Source organism: Brachyistius frenatus, unplaced genomic scaffold (assembly GCF_029030835.1).
Source record: "Brachyistius frenatus isolate BFR_SWC_R1_liver_20210118 unplaced genomic scaffold, ASM2903083v1 Contig_168, whole genome shotgun sequence".
NCBI lineage: Eukaryota > Metazoa > Chordata > Actinopteri > Embiotocidae > Brachyistius > Brachyistius frenatus.
Window position 1 is genome coordinate 113281 of NW_027210767.1, and position 16280 is coordinate 129560.

Consider the following 16280-nt stretch of genomic DNA (forward strand, 5'->3'; position numbering starts at 1 on the left):
TTTAATGATCCACACTGGGGAAACACACAAACAATAAGTACACACACACGCAGCAGGAAAAGCCCATCAGCAGCAGCAGTCTGGTGTTTACCAAGTCTCTCCACGGTCTGCTGCATCTGGAGTCAATCAGAGGACACCATAGTGTGTGTGTGTGTGTGTGTGTGTGTGTGTGTGTGTGTGTGTGTGTGTGTGTGTGTGTGTGTGTGTGTGTGTGTGTGTGTGTGCAGGTGATGGGTGGGGATAAAATGGCTGCTACTATCACCTCCTGCTCTGTCATTTAGCTGTTCAGAAATGATCACAAACAGCTGCTGCAGACAGTCTGCTGCTGCTGCTGCTGTTGCCGGGCAACGCCTCATTGGTTTCCCATGGTGACAGTGAGCAGGGTTTACCATGGAGGATGGAGAGTAGCTTCCATTCACAGAGAGGAAAGACGAGGAGAAGGAGGAGGTGAGACAGGCCTCAGTTTACTCCTCTGGTTTCTTCCTCCTCCTCTTCTTCCTCCTCCTCCTCCTCGCTGTGGACCTTTACGCGTGACCAATAATTCATGAGCATTGTAGTAACGGGTGGCGATGAATATTAATGCTGTGTGTGTTAACCTTTTCTTTCATTTTGTCCTTGTGGTTTCCCATCATCCCCTTTCCTCCCTTCCCCTCCCCCCCAAAGCAGACCCATGTGGGGGTAAAAGTGGGACAGTGTGCGCTAAATGAAGATAAACGAGGGGGAATATAAGAGAACAGTTGGTCTAAATGTGGATCCAAAACACGCATGCAACGTAGACTCAAACAGTCATAAATACGCAGAGGACCAAATGAGATCTGTAGCATCACCTGTAGTCAACGAATCAGACGAGACAAAGACACAATGAGACGGAGACATCTGCGGGGTGTGTGTGTGGGGGGGGGGGGCGGAGGAGGGGGGGTATGCTGCTGAAGAAGGGTCGAAGGCAGCTCATTTGTCAGTCACAGATGTGGGGGAGGGGGTGAAGAGAGAGAGTGTGTGTGCGTGTGCGTGTGGTAGAGACTGAGTCGTGTTGAGACACTCGAGGTGTGAGGACGGTGGGAGTGGGGGTGGGGGGCACTGGGGATGCTAGGAGAAAGAGAGTGCTGACATCACCGTCTATAAATGGAGTCGGCGCCGTGAGATGATGGGAGGGGGTGGTGGGTGGGGGGGTGAGTCAGGAGAGGGGAACAGCCTCGACTCTGCGCTCTCACACTCAAACGGGCTTTATTGGCATGAACGTTACGCTATCGGTCGATTCCATTTGTCATTTTTTTCAACGAGTTATCGATCAGTATTGTACACGCCTTTCTTTCTCTCTCCAGCTCTTTGTTTCCTCAGCACATTCCTGAATAAATGATGTTTTCAACCAGGAAGCCGGTTACCGTGGTAACCGCAGTATCCTCCGCGGCAACAGAGGAGGAGGAGGATGAGGAGGAGGCTGGGAGACTGCACTGATGTGCAGACAGAAAAAAGAAAAACAGAAGAAGAAAAAAAAAAAAGGCACAGATGAATGAAACTGAAGGGCGCATCCCAAATCTCTGCCTCCACTTGCACCTCGCTTATTTCGTTCGACGTTCGCCCACGTATAGCGCAAAACATTCAGCCGACGCGAGAACAGCCCGGCTGGTCGGAGCCGACCAAAAAAAAGGTTACGTTGAGTCAGATATCCAATTTAAAAACTGTGCTGAGCAGAACAACAGCTCAGACTCACGACACGGCCAACCTCGAGGTGGATGCAGTCATTTGTTTATAAAAGGGGAGCAAAGCAGGAAGGACAGCAACTCGCAATTTCGACACGCTTTTGCTTATTTCTTTCCTACGTTCTCCAAAAACAACAACAGAAATGACACAACACACTTCTTTTTTGCGTCCGAATGAAGCGTCACGTCGTCGTCTCTCCCAGGTCGCTCGGCGCGCGTTCGTGCGTAAAAGCCTCTTGCGTACGTTTACGAGCTGTTTATCGGAGCCAGCGTCTTGCCCTTTCGACCTGACCTCGCGTGACTTTTGGCGAGACAGGTGGCATTTCTCATGACAAGAGGCTGGAGCCTTATAGGGGATGATGTTAGCTGGGCCCAGACGGGGTGAGGGCGGGGGGGGGGGGGTGAACTCAGAGACGGAACGGCAAGACGTGGACCTGTTATTTGTGATTGAGTACGTTCAGAAGCATTTCTGCTGAAGACGACAGACTCTGAGGGTTCTTCCAGTAGAGCAGATCGGCTAAACAGTTTCCGTCACAGTGTGTCCACATTAATTCGCTTATTCCGCGTTGAAAGTTACGTTTGCGCCGAAGGGAGCGGGACGTTTATTAGGAAAACCCGTTGAGCTGCCGTCAGATTGAGGGGAAAGCGCTGCAGCTGTGGAAGAGTCCTGGAGAGAGGGAGACTGCAGTGTGGAGTCTGTCGGCCTGTCTGCAGCTTCACTGCAGCACAAACAGAAAAACATCACGTCGAGGTCCTCGTCGACCAATCAGAAACCAGCAGAGCTGAACTGAGCGTGTGCACATTTTCACCTGTTTGGATCGGGACGTTGTCGTCGTGTGTTGAATGCGTCACCTGCAGTCAGAGTCAACACAGTAACACGGTACTGATTCTACCTGTAAACCAGCAGCAGTGTCAGCAGCCCTGGAAGTCGTACAGTATCAGTAGTGTGTCAGTATCGTCGCTGTAGATTTGGTTTCTTGCTGCATTGCAGATCTTTCTCTTTGGGTAACAACACACCTGGACTGTGTGTGTGTGTGTGTGTGTGTGTGTGTGTGTGTGTGTGTGTGTGTGTGTGTGTGTGTGTGTGTGTGTGTGTGTGTGTGTGACACGCTTAAGGTGCCCTTGGCACAGTGCAGCAGCTCGTTGTGTGCATGCTAATGTGCACAAACAGTGATTTGAGTGTGTGTGAGGGCGCCTTCAAATTCTGAACAGGAAACCACCTGGAGTCCCCACAGTGTGTGTGTGTGTGTGTGTGTGTGTGTGTGTGTGTGTGTGTGTGTGTGTGTGTGTGTGTGTGTGTGTGTGTGTGTGTGTGTGTGTGTGTGTGTGTGTGTGTGTGTGTGTGTGTGTGTGTGTGTGTGTGTGTGTGTGTGTGTGTGCGTGTACACTTGTATCACATATTGTGGGGACCCACCGCACTGGTCTGCTATTGGTGATGTTGTCTTGTATTGAAGTGCAACATACGTTTCACAACATTAGATATTCTTTGTGAACGGCGAGAACATCAGTGTGACATCGTCTCCGACGGTGAGTGATGCATTATGGGTTGTTTGCAGCCTTATTGTTTTTTTGTGGGGGAAAATGCTGCAGGCTTCAACACATTTTAAACAGTTCAGCACACGGCATCTGGTTCAGTACTTCCTGAAATTCCCAAAGTTCTTTAGCGCGCTCCCAAAACTGCAACATGAAACCCCAAACTAACCAGATCAAATGTTTACAATACGACACAAACACAAACACAGCTTAGCTACGGCTAAAAAGCCAGCAAACGATGGCGAGGCAAACGGGGGTAAACGTTTCCAGGATGGTACATATTCTCTTTTATGTTACCCTGCAAAAACAGAAGCGTTGCCACCAAATCAGTCAGCACAGTGTTCGTCAGCCCGGGTTCACCTGCCGGAGTTTCTAAAGGCTCCTGTAACGCGTTCCGCTAATACGGAGGAAATGAACGCACATTGAGCGAAAATGAGTTCGTAGAGTCTCTGAGGGTTTGACTGCAGAAATGAAGCAGAGAAAATCTGTGAAACAGCCAAAAGCAACAAGAAATTGATGATTCTGACTGCTTCAATTCTACTTTTTCATTTTTCCAGAGCTGTTGATACAAGATAATTATTAAGCAGTTCGGTCGGAGCAATGAAAGCAGTGAAGTTCAGCTCCTATTGTCGCCCGACTGTTTTTAACACTTATCATATTAACGTGCATCTTGTTGAAGCTTTTTGATGTTCCCAGCGCATTAAATAAATCAAACACAGGAAATATTTTTTGACAGATTGGGAGATCTTCGTACACTTCTTCGAAGACCTGCAACAGAATTTCCAAAATAAAGTTGTTCAGTCAGAAAGAAAAGTCACGTTTTACTGAAAAGGTTCATACCAATGGAATTTATTACAACTGACTCAGCTCCAAGGCACGTTACAAGATCAATTGTGTTTGTTTCATCTGCCTATCATTTTTATCTGCCACTACAGAAACAGAAAATACCAAAAAATAATAATAAACAGAAACAGGCCGACTTGTTCTTGCATTACTGTCAGCTGAATAATAATTTTTTTTTTTAACTGAAAAACAGATCATTTTTCTTGCAGTAAAAAAATATTGAAAATAAAAAAACTTTAAATTAATAAATTCTCAATCACCAATTAAAAAAATACAAAAAAAAAATCAAATTCTAAAAATAATGCTAAAAAAATTAAATAAGTTTCTATAAAAAATGAAAAACGTAATGATTTTTTTTTTTTTTTTTTTTTACATACATGACTTTATAATGTGATGTAGAAGTCTGTGTTACAGCGACTGAAACCTGTCTCACTCTCTGAACCTGTCTGGTTAAACACAACATCACTGTTCACACCTCTGTCACCTCCACAACAACACGACAACTTTTTCTGAAACATCCACATGTAGAATATTTATATGTTAAAAAAAAATCCTCCATCCTGAAACGATTCCTTCACTGCAGCCGAAAAACCTAATGTCTTCATTAAAATGGGTTAACGAAGACGAGGCGGCGCTCTTTCATTCTCATCGTACGCTGACGATCTCGTCTTATATATTTAGGTCACTGATCAATCCGGCCTGAAACTTTTAGATGTACAGGCTTGTGGTACATTTTCAAGCTATAAACTGAACCTTTAAATAAAGGTTGCTTTTTAAACTAGATAATAAATACAAGGTGTACAAATTACACAAACTTTCAAAGCATTGTTTAAACATAATTTCACTCATGTATTTGTCAAGTCTTCTACAATTACTTGATACCTGCTTTTTATCTGGAAGGAAAATCTGTCAGTGGACGAGAAACCTGCACTTCACTGTATCAAAGAGAAGTTTATTGACCCAAATTGTTGGTAATTTTAAACACCAATCAATCATTTTCTCATCGTTTCTCCAGTAGTGATTCTTTCATCTGATCTTAAAGGTGTGGAAAGACTGCAGCAACTCTTTAAATATCATCATACGCTGACCATCCCCTCAAATATTTCAGTCTCTGATGAATCTGTACCCAAACTTTTTGATATACAAGAAACCTTTTTGGGGCTAAACCATTTTTTGTCATTAGACAATAATAGTATCCAGTTCCCATTCAAAGTTTCAATATGTTTCGCCCGTCTTAAGAGACAGATTATACAAACGTTCTTTTGAACCAGCAAATGATACTGCGTAACTTTACACTCAATTTATCTGCTGCTGTTTACTCAGTTGGTCACGTATTTTCTAAAGGTCTTTACACACTGAGGGCATTTATTTCCTACGATTACTTTGCAAGTTTAAAAAAAAAATTTTTTTTAACTATTGTTTTTGTCGTGATGCATAAAAAAAAAAAAAAAAAAAAAACTTCAGAAAAAAGGTTGATTTTTCTGACCTTTCCCAACGTGAGAAAAGGCATCAACCAATCACATCGTGCGGAAGTGGAACGGACACCACATGACGGCTCCTGGTGACTCTGTCGATTGTTTGTGTCTGACTCAATAATATTGACTCTGTCATTTTTCTGAAGATTGACCTCACACGGATCTATTCGAACTTTTCTCTGACAAACTATCGCAAAATTCACATCGCTTTAAATATGAAGACTTCTGATGCAAAATATTTGCAGACGAGTAATTTTTTGTGCCGTTTATTTAACGTACCCGGAGTGTGTAAAGGCTTTAAAATGTCAACCAGAGTCCGAGGTGACGTCCTCAAATGTTCCGTGGGTACTTTTGATTCAATGGTTAATTTAATGATTAATTATCAGAACCGATACAATTTGGACTTTTCTTGGTAATTTGGGGGATTTTAGTTTCATTATACTTTCTGTAAATTTGCAGAAGATTTCTGTAGGTTTACAGAAAATTAAGAATTTTGATTAAAAAAAATTAAAAAAAACTGATCTCCAGTTGTGTGGACTTTGTGCTGCCACTGGATCGAGATGAATCAGGGGGATAAATACGAGCACTTGTCCATCCTGACTGAAATCAATATGCAAATCTAAACTTCAGGGCTTCATTGAACAAATGTTCAACGATTTTGGCCTTTGTTATTCACGACAGAACAAGTTTTATCGGTCTGCATTTCTCCACGCTGTCAGTATGTAATTGTGGTGGAGAGATAAAACATCCCTTTACTATCATGTTTTTGTTAAGTGTAATATTTCTGACCTAAACCTCGTCTATTATAATATTGAGTCAGTCTTGAATGTATAATTAGTGCAAAACATAAACAGATTTACCAGCAACAGTCCTACCTGCTCATTTCATCAGTTTCACTCTCAGCACCTTTCTGAGGATTTTATTTTTCTGTGTGTAAATAAAACTTTGACGTTACAGAGCAGGCTGCAGGTTTCTGCAGCGTCACCGAGTTAAACCAGAGATTTTTTCCAAAACACAACACAGGATGTAATTTTATGAGTTTCCCCATCAAAGTCTGATGGAATACCATGCAGGAAGAAAATAAACTGTGATTTCATCACAATTCTGGCAAAATGTTACAATAATTCTTAATATGATATGATTGATAGAAATTGATGTAGCCTGAATCCAGATGAGCAGCAGAAAGTTGCTGGATGGATTAACCAGTGAAAAAGGTTTTTATTCTTTTTTCGAGTTGCAACGAGGAGTCAATTGATGTCCCGTCAAGATTTGAATCATCCGCAATGATTTTTGATAAAAATGGATTCAGTCATTTTTCATTTAAAGCTACAGAATGTACATATTTACATGATAACAAATGCTGTGTCTTTGAGTTTTGGACTGATGAATAGATGGATTTGCAGAATTTAACTGCAAGATTTTTTAAAGCCCGTTTTCTGCTTTGTTTTGCAGGAGTTAAAATTCAGTGCCTTTTAATGGATTTTTCAGCCCAATAAATCTTATAGAGAAAAAGGAGACAAAGCTCTGCAGTCTGGAACGATAAAACAGCGATTATCAACATCATTTGGTGTGTTTAGGAATCAGAGCAACCCTGTGGATTTTTCAGACAGGAATATTAAAGCTTTCCCGACTCTGCCTCGTGCTGCAGTGGGTCACAACAGCACAACAACATGTAGACACACTGATGGAGGAAGTATTTAGATACTTTACTGACGTAAAAGTACTAACACCACTGTAAAAAATACTCTATTACAAGTAATATCCTGTGCCCAAACTGTAAACAAGAACATGTACTTAAAAGTATTAAAAGTAAAATAAGTCCAAGCAAATAAATGACAGTTACGCATATGATTCATCATGAGATTATCAATATTGATTCATGTGTAAACAGCTTTTAAGCAACTAATGATTGTTTTCATAATCTGGTGATTATTGTCTCGACCAATTGTTTGTAAAAATTCAGAGCACAAAGTGACTCCTTCACCACGCTTTCTTTTGTCTGAACAGCAGTCCAAACCTTAAAACTATTCAAAAAGCAATTTAAATATTGAAATGATCCAAAAGAAAAACAGCAAATCCTAAATTTTCTGGAATTTTTACATGAAAAATGACTGAAAACAATATATAAAAATAGTCGCCAATCAGTTTCCCGTCAAATAATCAATGAGTTTTTGAGCTCTGCTTGTTTAATTTGTAATAAATATTACACTAACATGTATTAGAGAGTAGAGCAGGGAAAGAAAAGACTCAGTTAGGTACCTCAATGTGATTTTTGATCCAAGAAATGAGTGAAAACAAAAGATGATTGATTGATTGATTGAGATCAATAATCTCACTCCACTGACAGACAGAGGAAAGTCAGGTTTTGAGGCTCAGCAGCAGACTGACTGTGTGGTTCACATTAATGACTGGAATAGTCTTCTTCTTCCTCCTCCTCCTCCTCCTCCTCAGGGGTCTCTCTCCTTCTTTACCTTCACATCTCCGGCCAGGATGGTGGCTATCTCCCCCTGCATGAAGGCCCAGGGCACGTTGGAGCCGACCAGCGGGCACTTCTCCCCGCTGGGGCAGTACACCTCCCCGGAGGCCCCCTGGGCCTTGATGCTCTCTCTGGAGCACGGGAAGCAGAACTTGTGGTTGGGGACGGAAGGACACTGCACGAAGTGCGTGTCCTCCAAGCGTTCGTGGCAGATCGTGCAGCACAGAGGCCCGCTGTTGGCCATGGGGGAGTCAGGCACGTTCTGCGTGTGCACCTGGTCCATGCCACCTGCGGACTGACCGAGGTCTCCGTTGCGGGACGAAAGGCGCCTCTGGCCGGAAACGGAGGCCGGGGACACCGGGCTGCTGTTGGTGTGTCTGGAGGAGGAGGTGGTGGAGTGGACCGAGTCTCTGTCCTTGTTGGGAGAGTGCGCGTTCCCGAGCGTGTCCGCGACTGACATGAGCGCGGCCATTGGAGACTGTCCGTTCTGCGAGGGAGCGGCGGTGGACTCTGGGGAGGAGAGGCTGGGGTGTCCCGGGCCGAGCGGAGGCGGCGGTCCGCTGAAGGAGCTTGCAGCCATGGAGAGTTTTAGGGCTTCGGTCTGGCTGTTGATCCACTGCTGCCTCTGCTGCTCCTCTGTCAGCTTCAGGCCACCCTCAGCAGAGTCCGGCTCCGGGGACGCCTTTCTCTTCCTCACCCCGGCCCTGGAGCTACTGCCCCCGCTGCCTGAAGCCAAAGCTCGGCCGGGTAGCACCAGCGAGGTGGGGAGCAGCGGGTAGCTGCCGTCAATGTAGGGCTGCGGCAGCATGTCTCCCCCCACACACTCCTTAAAAACACGCAGGGACTCCGGTAATAAATCCCCGAGGAGACGCCAGTCCCCGGAGCCGTGCTTCTTCTCGTACTCCAGATACTTAAACCCGGAGGACAATCCTCGGCCGAAGTCCTTCATGCAGTCCTGGTACATCTGCTTGGCCACCCCCGAGGCGCTGGAGAACACGTTCCTGGAGCCGCTCGGGTACTCGATGAAGATCTTCAGCTCGTAGTCCATGCCGGGTTTGGCCACAGCGTCAAAGGCGAACACCCTGCCGACCAGCCCGTGGTCCTTCTTGAAGCGGACGTCAAACGGGGTGCAGCCGGACAGAGTGACCAGCGTGTCTCGCACCGTCTTCGGCTTGCTCGCCCACTCCTCCTGCCTGCTTCGGAGGCTCTCGCTCAGCTCAGCCAGAGTCTCCGCGTTCCTCTGCTTCTCCTTCAGCTCCCGCTCCTGGTCCGTGCTGGAAACCGACGCGGGACGCTTCCCTCCCGGTTCAGAGAGGACAGCCTGACCGGGCAGGGAGACACCGACCATGGAGCTCTGCGGGGGGGCTCTGCTCGCCATGCCGAGCGGGGACGGTCCGTTCAGCAGGGTCTGAGGCAGCAGGTTCGGGGGTACATTCATCTGTCCCGGTGCTGACACCAGCCCCCCGTGACTCCTGCTCCGCGAGTTTGGGCTCTGTCGGTTCAGCTCCGGTGGTCCATCGTCCGATTTAAACCCGTTCGGTCCTCCCAGTCCGTTAGGCAGCCTGCTGCTGCTGTGCCCGCCGTAGTCAAACCGAGCCCGGCTGTCCGCCCCTAGCGAGTACCGGTCCAAACCGGGCTGCTGAGACTTCCCCGAACCGTCTGCCTGGTGGTGGTGGTTCAGCTGTCCCACCGGTTCTTTCCCGGTCAATAACACCGCCTGGCTCTTTGCCACGGCCGGCTGCTGCTGTTGCGGAGGCGGCGGCGGCCCGCCTGCGGTGGATCTGCCCTCCTGGAAGCCGTGAGCCCGCTTCAGGTGGCGGGCTGTCTCGATGACGAACTCGATCCTGTCCGCGCCCTCGTAATTGACGCAGCCCCGACACACGGGCTCGGTGAAGTCCCAGATCATGGCCCAGGGCATGCGGGGCAGGTCGCACAGATAACATGATTGTCTGCGGGACGAGGAGACCTGCGGGGAGGACATCTTCCTTCTGCCCGTCTCCCTCCCTGCCTCCTCCGCGGAGCTGGTTCACCAGCTCCCCCGCAAAATCAGAGAAAGAGAACCGAGAGAGGAGGAATGACAGACGGACAGACTGCGGAGTCTCCTCTCGGGTTATTGTTCCTCCTCTTCCTCTTCCTCCTCCTGCTGCTGCTGCTGCTGAAGCTCCGTGTTGTGCTGCAGAAACGGAGGTGGTGGAGAAAGCAGGAGGAGTAGGAGGAGGAGGAGGGAGGTGTTTTTTTTCCCTGCATGCATCACTCCCAGGGAAGCTGAGGAATTTGGATTGTGACCCCCCTCCCTCTCCTCCCCAACTCCAGGAATGCCACCTGGTAGAGTAAGTGACGTCACCGCCCCTCCTCCTGCATGATGCCACTTGTTGCCCTCCTCCCCTCCATCCTCCTCCACCTGTGTCAGCCCCCACCCCCCTTCCTCGTCATGAAGCCCTGCTCGCTCTAACTCAGTCCTGCTGCTTGTTTAAAGGCTTCACTCCGAAATCCAATCAATCAATCAATCTGCGTTGACACAGGACCTTTCCTGCAGGTGAGTGTTACACAGGTGACAACTGAGACAAACGCACGAGAAAAATAAAAACAGAGATTCTTTTTTTTTTTTTTTTTTGGAATAAAAGTAGATGAAATAAAATGACAAGGGCGTCGATCTTGAGTTTAATAAAAACCGACCTGAGAGATCTGTTAATTGTAATCTAATTAATTAACCAAAACGGATCTCATTTTATAATTTGTTGAGGAAGCGCCTTAAAGATTTAATGTTCCGGTTTCTTGAACGTGAGAATAAACAGGAAACTGAATGTTTCTGGGATTTGGGAAGTCGATCGAACAAAAACGAGACGTTTAGTGAAGCCATTTAGGGAGCAAACTGCACCAGCCGTCTCCGGTTTGAAGAGGGTTTAATTCTCCACACTGCATGTTTCAGCTCTTCCCTTTGATGTTTGACAGGATTCAGATCAGGTCTCATAGAAGGCCACTTGATATTAGTCCAATGTTTTGTTCTCAGTCACAGGTCAAAGGTCCTCCAACAGCACACTGACCCAATACACACGGCTAAAACCACCACTGGAACGGCCGAGACGGCTTTCTAACACCGATCGCTGCAGAATGCCGTGATAATCTTGAGTTTTGTCTCATCTGCTTGAAGGAAGTTCCCCCAGAAAGCATGGTAGCTCGTCAATATGCCTTTTTGGCGAATTCCAGCTGCATTCAGGCAGTTTGACTTTGTCATTAAAATTAATATATATATCAGGTCTCATAGAAGGCCACTTGATATTAGTCCAATGTTTTGTTCTCAGTCTATATATATATATATAAACACTTGTTCATGATATTTGCAGCTGCAGTCACAGGAACATCAAGTTCACCATTTAAATAGGCTGAACAACTGAAAACGTGTGATTATAAGTAATTCATTTGAAATATCATTACAGCCCAATTATCCAAGATATTTTTCTGGGGGGTAACAACAAATCTGTCGACTCCCTTTTGCAATAATCTTTAAAGAAGAAGCAATAATTCATGACCAAAGGGTGTAGGTATTCATGAGACAACTACTCCGTTCATGATCACGATGTGTTTTTTGTTTTTTTTTAAAGATGAGAGCAGTTTAAGGTGGACTGTTTGCTGCAGAGGTGTCTGTGTTGCTAGGCAGGTTTCACATCTCTGCGTCCCCACACCCCCGCCTCTGTCTCTCAGTGCCTATAGCGAGACTCGATGGAGCTCTTTGTGTTTCAGATCATTTTCCGTCCCTGCCTCCAGAGGTTTTCTGCTCACGTTTTCCCGCCGGCGCGGAGAAACATCGGAGACGACGAGTCGATTCATCAGAGCACAGGAAAAAAAATTATCTGGTGTGATAATCAATTAATTGAAAAAAAAACGGTCCAGAAGATCCGGCTCTTCCTCTGCCAGGGGAGGGAAGATGTGGTGCTCGTTTATACTGACACATGACAGCGATATGTGCTGCACTTATGGAGCACTTCTTTACCTCCCATTCACTGTCAAACCACTGATGGACCTGCCACCACAGACTGCATAGAAAACTGGATGTAGACTCCCGGTCTGAAAAGCAACCGCATTAACATTATTTATCTTATGTTGCTTTTACATTTGGTCTTGATGCCTTTTATTTTTTTTATTTTTTTGTAAAACACTTTGAAATACCTTGTTGTAAAAATGTCGCACACAAATAAACTTGCCTCGGAAAATTTCGATGTTAAAATGTTATATTTTTATATTGACGTAATATGACAAACCCGGCTAAATAAGGAGCCCAGTGTCACCACAAAGCATGCAATACACCCGCCAGTCCGCCAGAGGGCAGCGTGTCTGTGTGACGTCTGGCATCGCTTTGGCGTGAGAAGTACGAAGCCTGTGAAGTCTTTATATTGAGGCTGGAAGCCACAAGTGACGGCAAATGGACGGCCGTACGGGAGTTCGAAACCCTAATCACGTTTCTTTTGTCCTAAAGCACATCGATTTGTACACACCACCGTGACCCCGGAGAGCTGCCCTCTAGTGGACTGAAGGGTGTATTACACGCTTTGCTCCGACCCTGGGAAATTTTTAAATCTACTGCTAACATTAGTGTTTGGATAAGTCATATAACATGTAATAATAAAGTATTTGCATTAAAGCGATGTGAAGTAAAAGCCAGAGTCATCGTCCTGTTCACAGACACCGGATGAGCTGCAATTTATATAAATGCACGACTGCAGCTCAGGTTCGTTTGTTATGTCACGTCAATTTCTGTGTGATTCCCTGTTGGCTGAACACCATATTGGTAACACGCAGAAAACACCATGACAACGTTTAGAATATGGCTTTTAAAAAGGGTGCTGCTTTCCTCGTGTTGGTGCGTAGAGAGAAAATCATTGCAAAATCGATGCATTCTGGGGAAAAGAATATTAATTTGAAGTCACCGACACTATCTCCAGGCGAAGGTTTAATGTCGGCTGTTTGGCTCAGTGCCAGCTACACACACACACACACACACACACACACACACACACACACACACACACACACACACACACACACACACACACACACACACTAGCACCAGCGCGCCTCTGATGGATACCATCTGCGTTGCCGTGGAAACATGCCCGGCGACCGCGCTGCAAGGAGAGAGCAGCTGAATACATGACGAGCTGCAGCCTTGTTCACCCCCCGAGTCTCGCTCTCTATGAATGATTATGCAAATTGGGCCCCCCCTAATCTACACACACACACACACACACACACACACACACACACACACACACACACACACACACACACACACACACACACACACACACACACACACACACACACAGAAAGCTGCTGCAGTGTTCTGCTCAGACATTCGGGAGGCTTTAAATGCAGATGCAGTCTGCTCTGAATTTCCACCAGTTTCATCTTTTCTCTGACAAACATGACAAACACGTGATAAGTGACTGCACATGACGTCGGACTCTTTGTAGTCTCACGTGTAAAAAATGTGTAGGGATTAGAAAATGTCCGTTTTTTTGTTTGTTTGTTTTGTTTTTAACGTGGGATGCTGGATGAACGTAATAGATGGGAGCCGTCCGACCTGACGGCGGCAGTGTTATCGCTCCTGCTCCGATGCCTTAACCCAGACACAATGATGCAGAGGTGTGTCCGTTTGTGTCGTTGACACGGCAACACGATGAAGCCGCGGCTGGTTACAGGTTCGGTTCGCGGTGGCATTTAGTTTCTATATTGGAGAGTTTCGATGACAATAAAATTTGATGAGCGCTTTCTGTTTTACGTTTCAGGTCTACGGTGAAATCAGAAAGTTGAACATACCCGCAGCCACAGAAACGCGTGTAAACGCAGGCGCTGATGTTGATCAAGAGACGTAATTTGGAATATTTACTCACTAAGGTTATATTGCTTCCTCCGGCTCTGTGAACATCACTGTGCTGCAACAGGAACAATCTCTAAACATTTCGATCAATCCTCGTATACAAATAACGGTGCCGTGTATGAGGACCTCTACGTTTATTTTGCTTTATACTGGACGACAGTTTATATACAGATGAGACTCGGATTTACGTTCCCCGTCCTGGTAGCGGGCTTTGACTCTGCTGCCAAAAGCACACAAGTAGTTTTGCAGCTTATGACGTCGGAAGATCTCACAAACTCTCCTGGAAACAATGCTGTTCAGCTGCTGCGGCCACGACTGAAGAAAAGGAAAGGGGAGCCATGCCTTCCAAAATAATGCCTCATCTGTCCTTCCACGTGTGACTGCAGAACGGTGAAGCTTTGTGCTGTAACCAGGCTGCAATAACTACGAGCACGTGATTGTGATTAGTGAGCCGACTGATTTGGGTTTTGGTAGGCGTCCTTTTGTGCAGCAGCTGTGTGCAACATAAGGCGGTAGAAAAACATGAAATCTATCAGTCTGATCCGACTCGTATTCAATTAAGTAGAATAGACAGTTTCCCAACACGTGATTGTAACATTTCAGAAAAGACAGTGGCATGTTTTTGTGTGTTTGCTGAGGCTGCACAAACATGATTTTAACCTCTGGTTTCTGTCTTATAGCAGTTCTGTAATATCAGAAAACGACTCGTGTATTTAAGGGTTGAAGACGTCAAATGAAAAAAAAAAAACCCCGTTGTGTTTGGTGTTGTTGCCGTGTTGATGAACGTCGTGAACGCTCGTGTTTTTGATCCTTCCTGCGGTTTGTGCTGCATATTCACAAGATCTGCTCCTGATGTGCTTCAGCAACACCGACGGGCCACAAACCTCCGTCTGCAGGATTCGGTCTCTTTAGTAAAACGCTCACGATCGAACCCGCAGAAACACTGTCTCTCCTCTCCCCTCCTCCCCCCTCACCTGGTTTGCTCTGGCCATTGGTCACGGCGGCGCGTTTCCATGGCAACTGGGACGGTTTCCACGGTGGCGGTGGCGGCAGCAGCAGCAGAAGCGCCGGTCGCCGGGGAGCTCAGCTGCTGGTTGCTGAGGCCGTTTGCTGACAGAAAGAAGGAGACAAAGCAGAGCTGTGATCAGAAAGTCACGATCAGAATACCTGCAACATTTGCCAGAACATTTCCCTATTTCATATTTTTCCAGACCCGGGAAATGGCTTTTTAAATGTTTCCAGGTTTTCCAGACAGATCTTAAAAATAAAAATAAATAAATATATTTTTCAGGATTTCAGTAACAAATATGGTGATGTGATTCATCCACACCCCCTCCCCCACCACACACACGTGCACACGCACCACTGACTGCAGGATTGAAGCTATAAATAGCTGGTCTGCTACAAACACTCGTTACCATGCCAACCCCGTCTCTATCCTCTGAAAGAGCCTCAGTCTCTACAAACACACACAGACAGACACACACACGCAGCTGATCTGTTCTGCTGCATCACGTTGCCACGGTAACGGCGCACAGGAATAGGAACAGCAGTTACTTGTCAGAGAGAGACGCTACTGCCACCTGCTGCCAGCAGCGACTCACAGCCTCTCAGCTCCGACACCGTTTATCAATCGACGCCAGATTTAATCAATCGCAACATTAATATAGATTCTTGGAGACATCATCACATATAGAATTAGTGAAATATAATTATACTTGTTCAACCGTCACACATTACATGACAAAGCAGGGCATCTGCAGAGTTCACCACATTAAGTCTTTTTAATCATAATTTACTGGGGTTTTTTCACAGTCATACCAGTGAGAGAACGACAGAAATGATCGACTTGGCACACTGATTTATAATTAATTTAACATTAATACAGCCCAAAAAAATTACATCTCAATTCTTCTCAGTTTAATGGACAATTCCCAAATTCATTTTCTTTTCTTTAACATGACTCAAACAGTTTTCTTTATCAAAACTGTTTGTCTCTGCTGAGTAACTACAGCCGACCTGGACACGGTTCTTTATTTAACTGCCTCGCCTTCATCAGGCAGACGTCTCAGGCTTTCATCATACTGTAAATATCACGTACTAAACTCACCTCTTTAAATTAATAGGAACAAGATATGCAGACGACCGAACATTTCAATCGATGAACAGGTCACATATTCACACATTGTGTGTTTTTACCTGCTGCGTCCAGGTGTCTGACCTGCAGGTTGGCTGGTGGACCTGAAGCTCTGAGGTCAGAGGTTGTAGGGGCGTGGCCTGTTACTATTCTGAGGGCCGACTCCAGCAGCTGGCTCTGATTGGAGGAGAAGAGAGGAGAGCCAATGAGCATTCAGAGAGCAGAGTGAAGCGGCAGC

General features: G+C 45.9%; 2 protein-coding genes across 3 annotated transcripts in view; both read right to left on the reverse strand.

Annotated features, from left to right (window-relative positions):
- Positions 1–16280, reverse strand: part of kiaa0586 (KIAA0586 ortholog) — a 32250-nt gene that overhangs the window by 13263 nt on the left and 2707 nt on the right. For both annotated transcript variants that reach the window (XM_069717099.1, XM_069717098.1), the window contains exons 6-7: positions 16105–16219; positions 14880–15015 (exon numbers count right to left, since the gene is read on the reverse strand). In XM_069717099.1, the coding sequence (XP_069573200.1) occupies positions 14880–15015; positions 16105–16219 (251 nt within the window). The remainder of the gene's footprint in view (positions 1–14879; positions 15016–16104; positions 16220–16280) is intronic.
- Positions 4063–10312, reverse strand: irf2bpl (interferon regulatory factor 2 binding protein-like). The gene has a single exon (XM_069717100.1). It carries the CDS (start codon positions 10006–10008, stop codon positions 7999–8001), a length of 2010 nt encoding a protein of 669 aa, XP_069573201.1. The 5' UTR covers positions 10009–10312; the 3' UTR covers positions 4063–7998.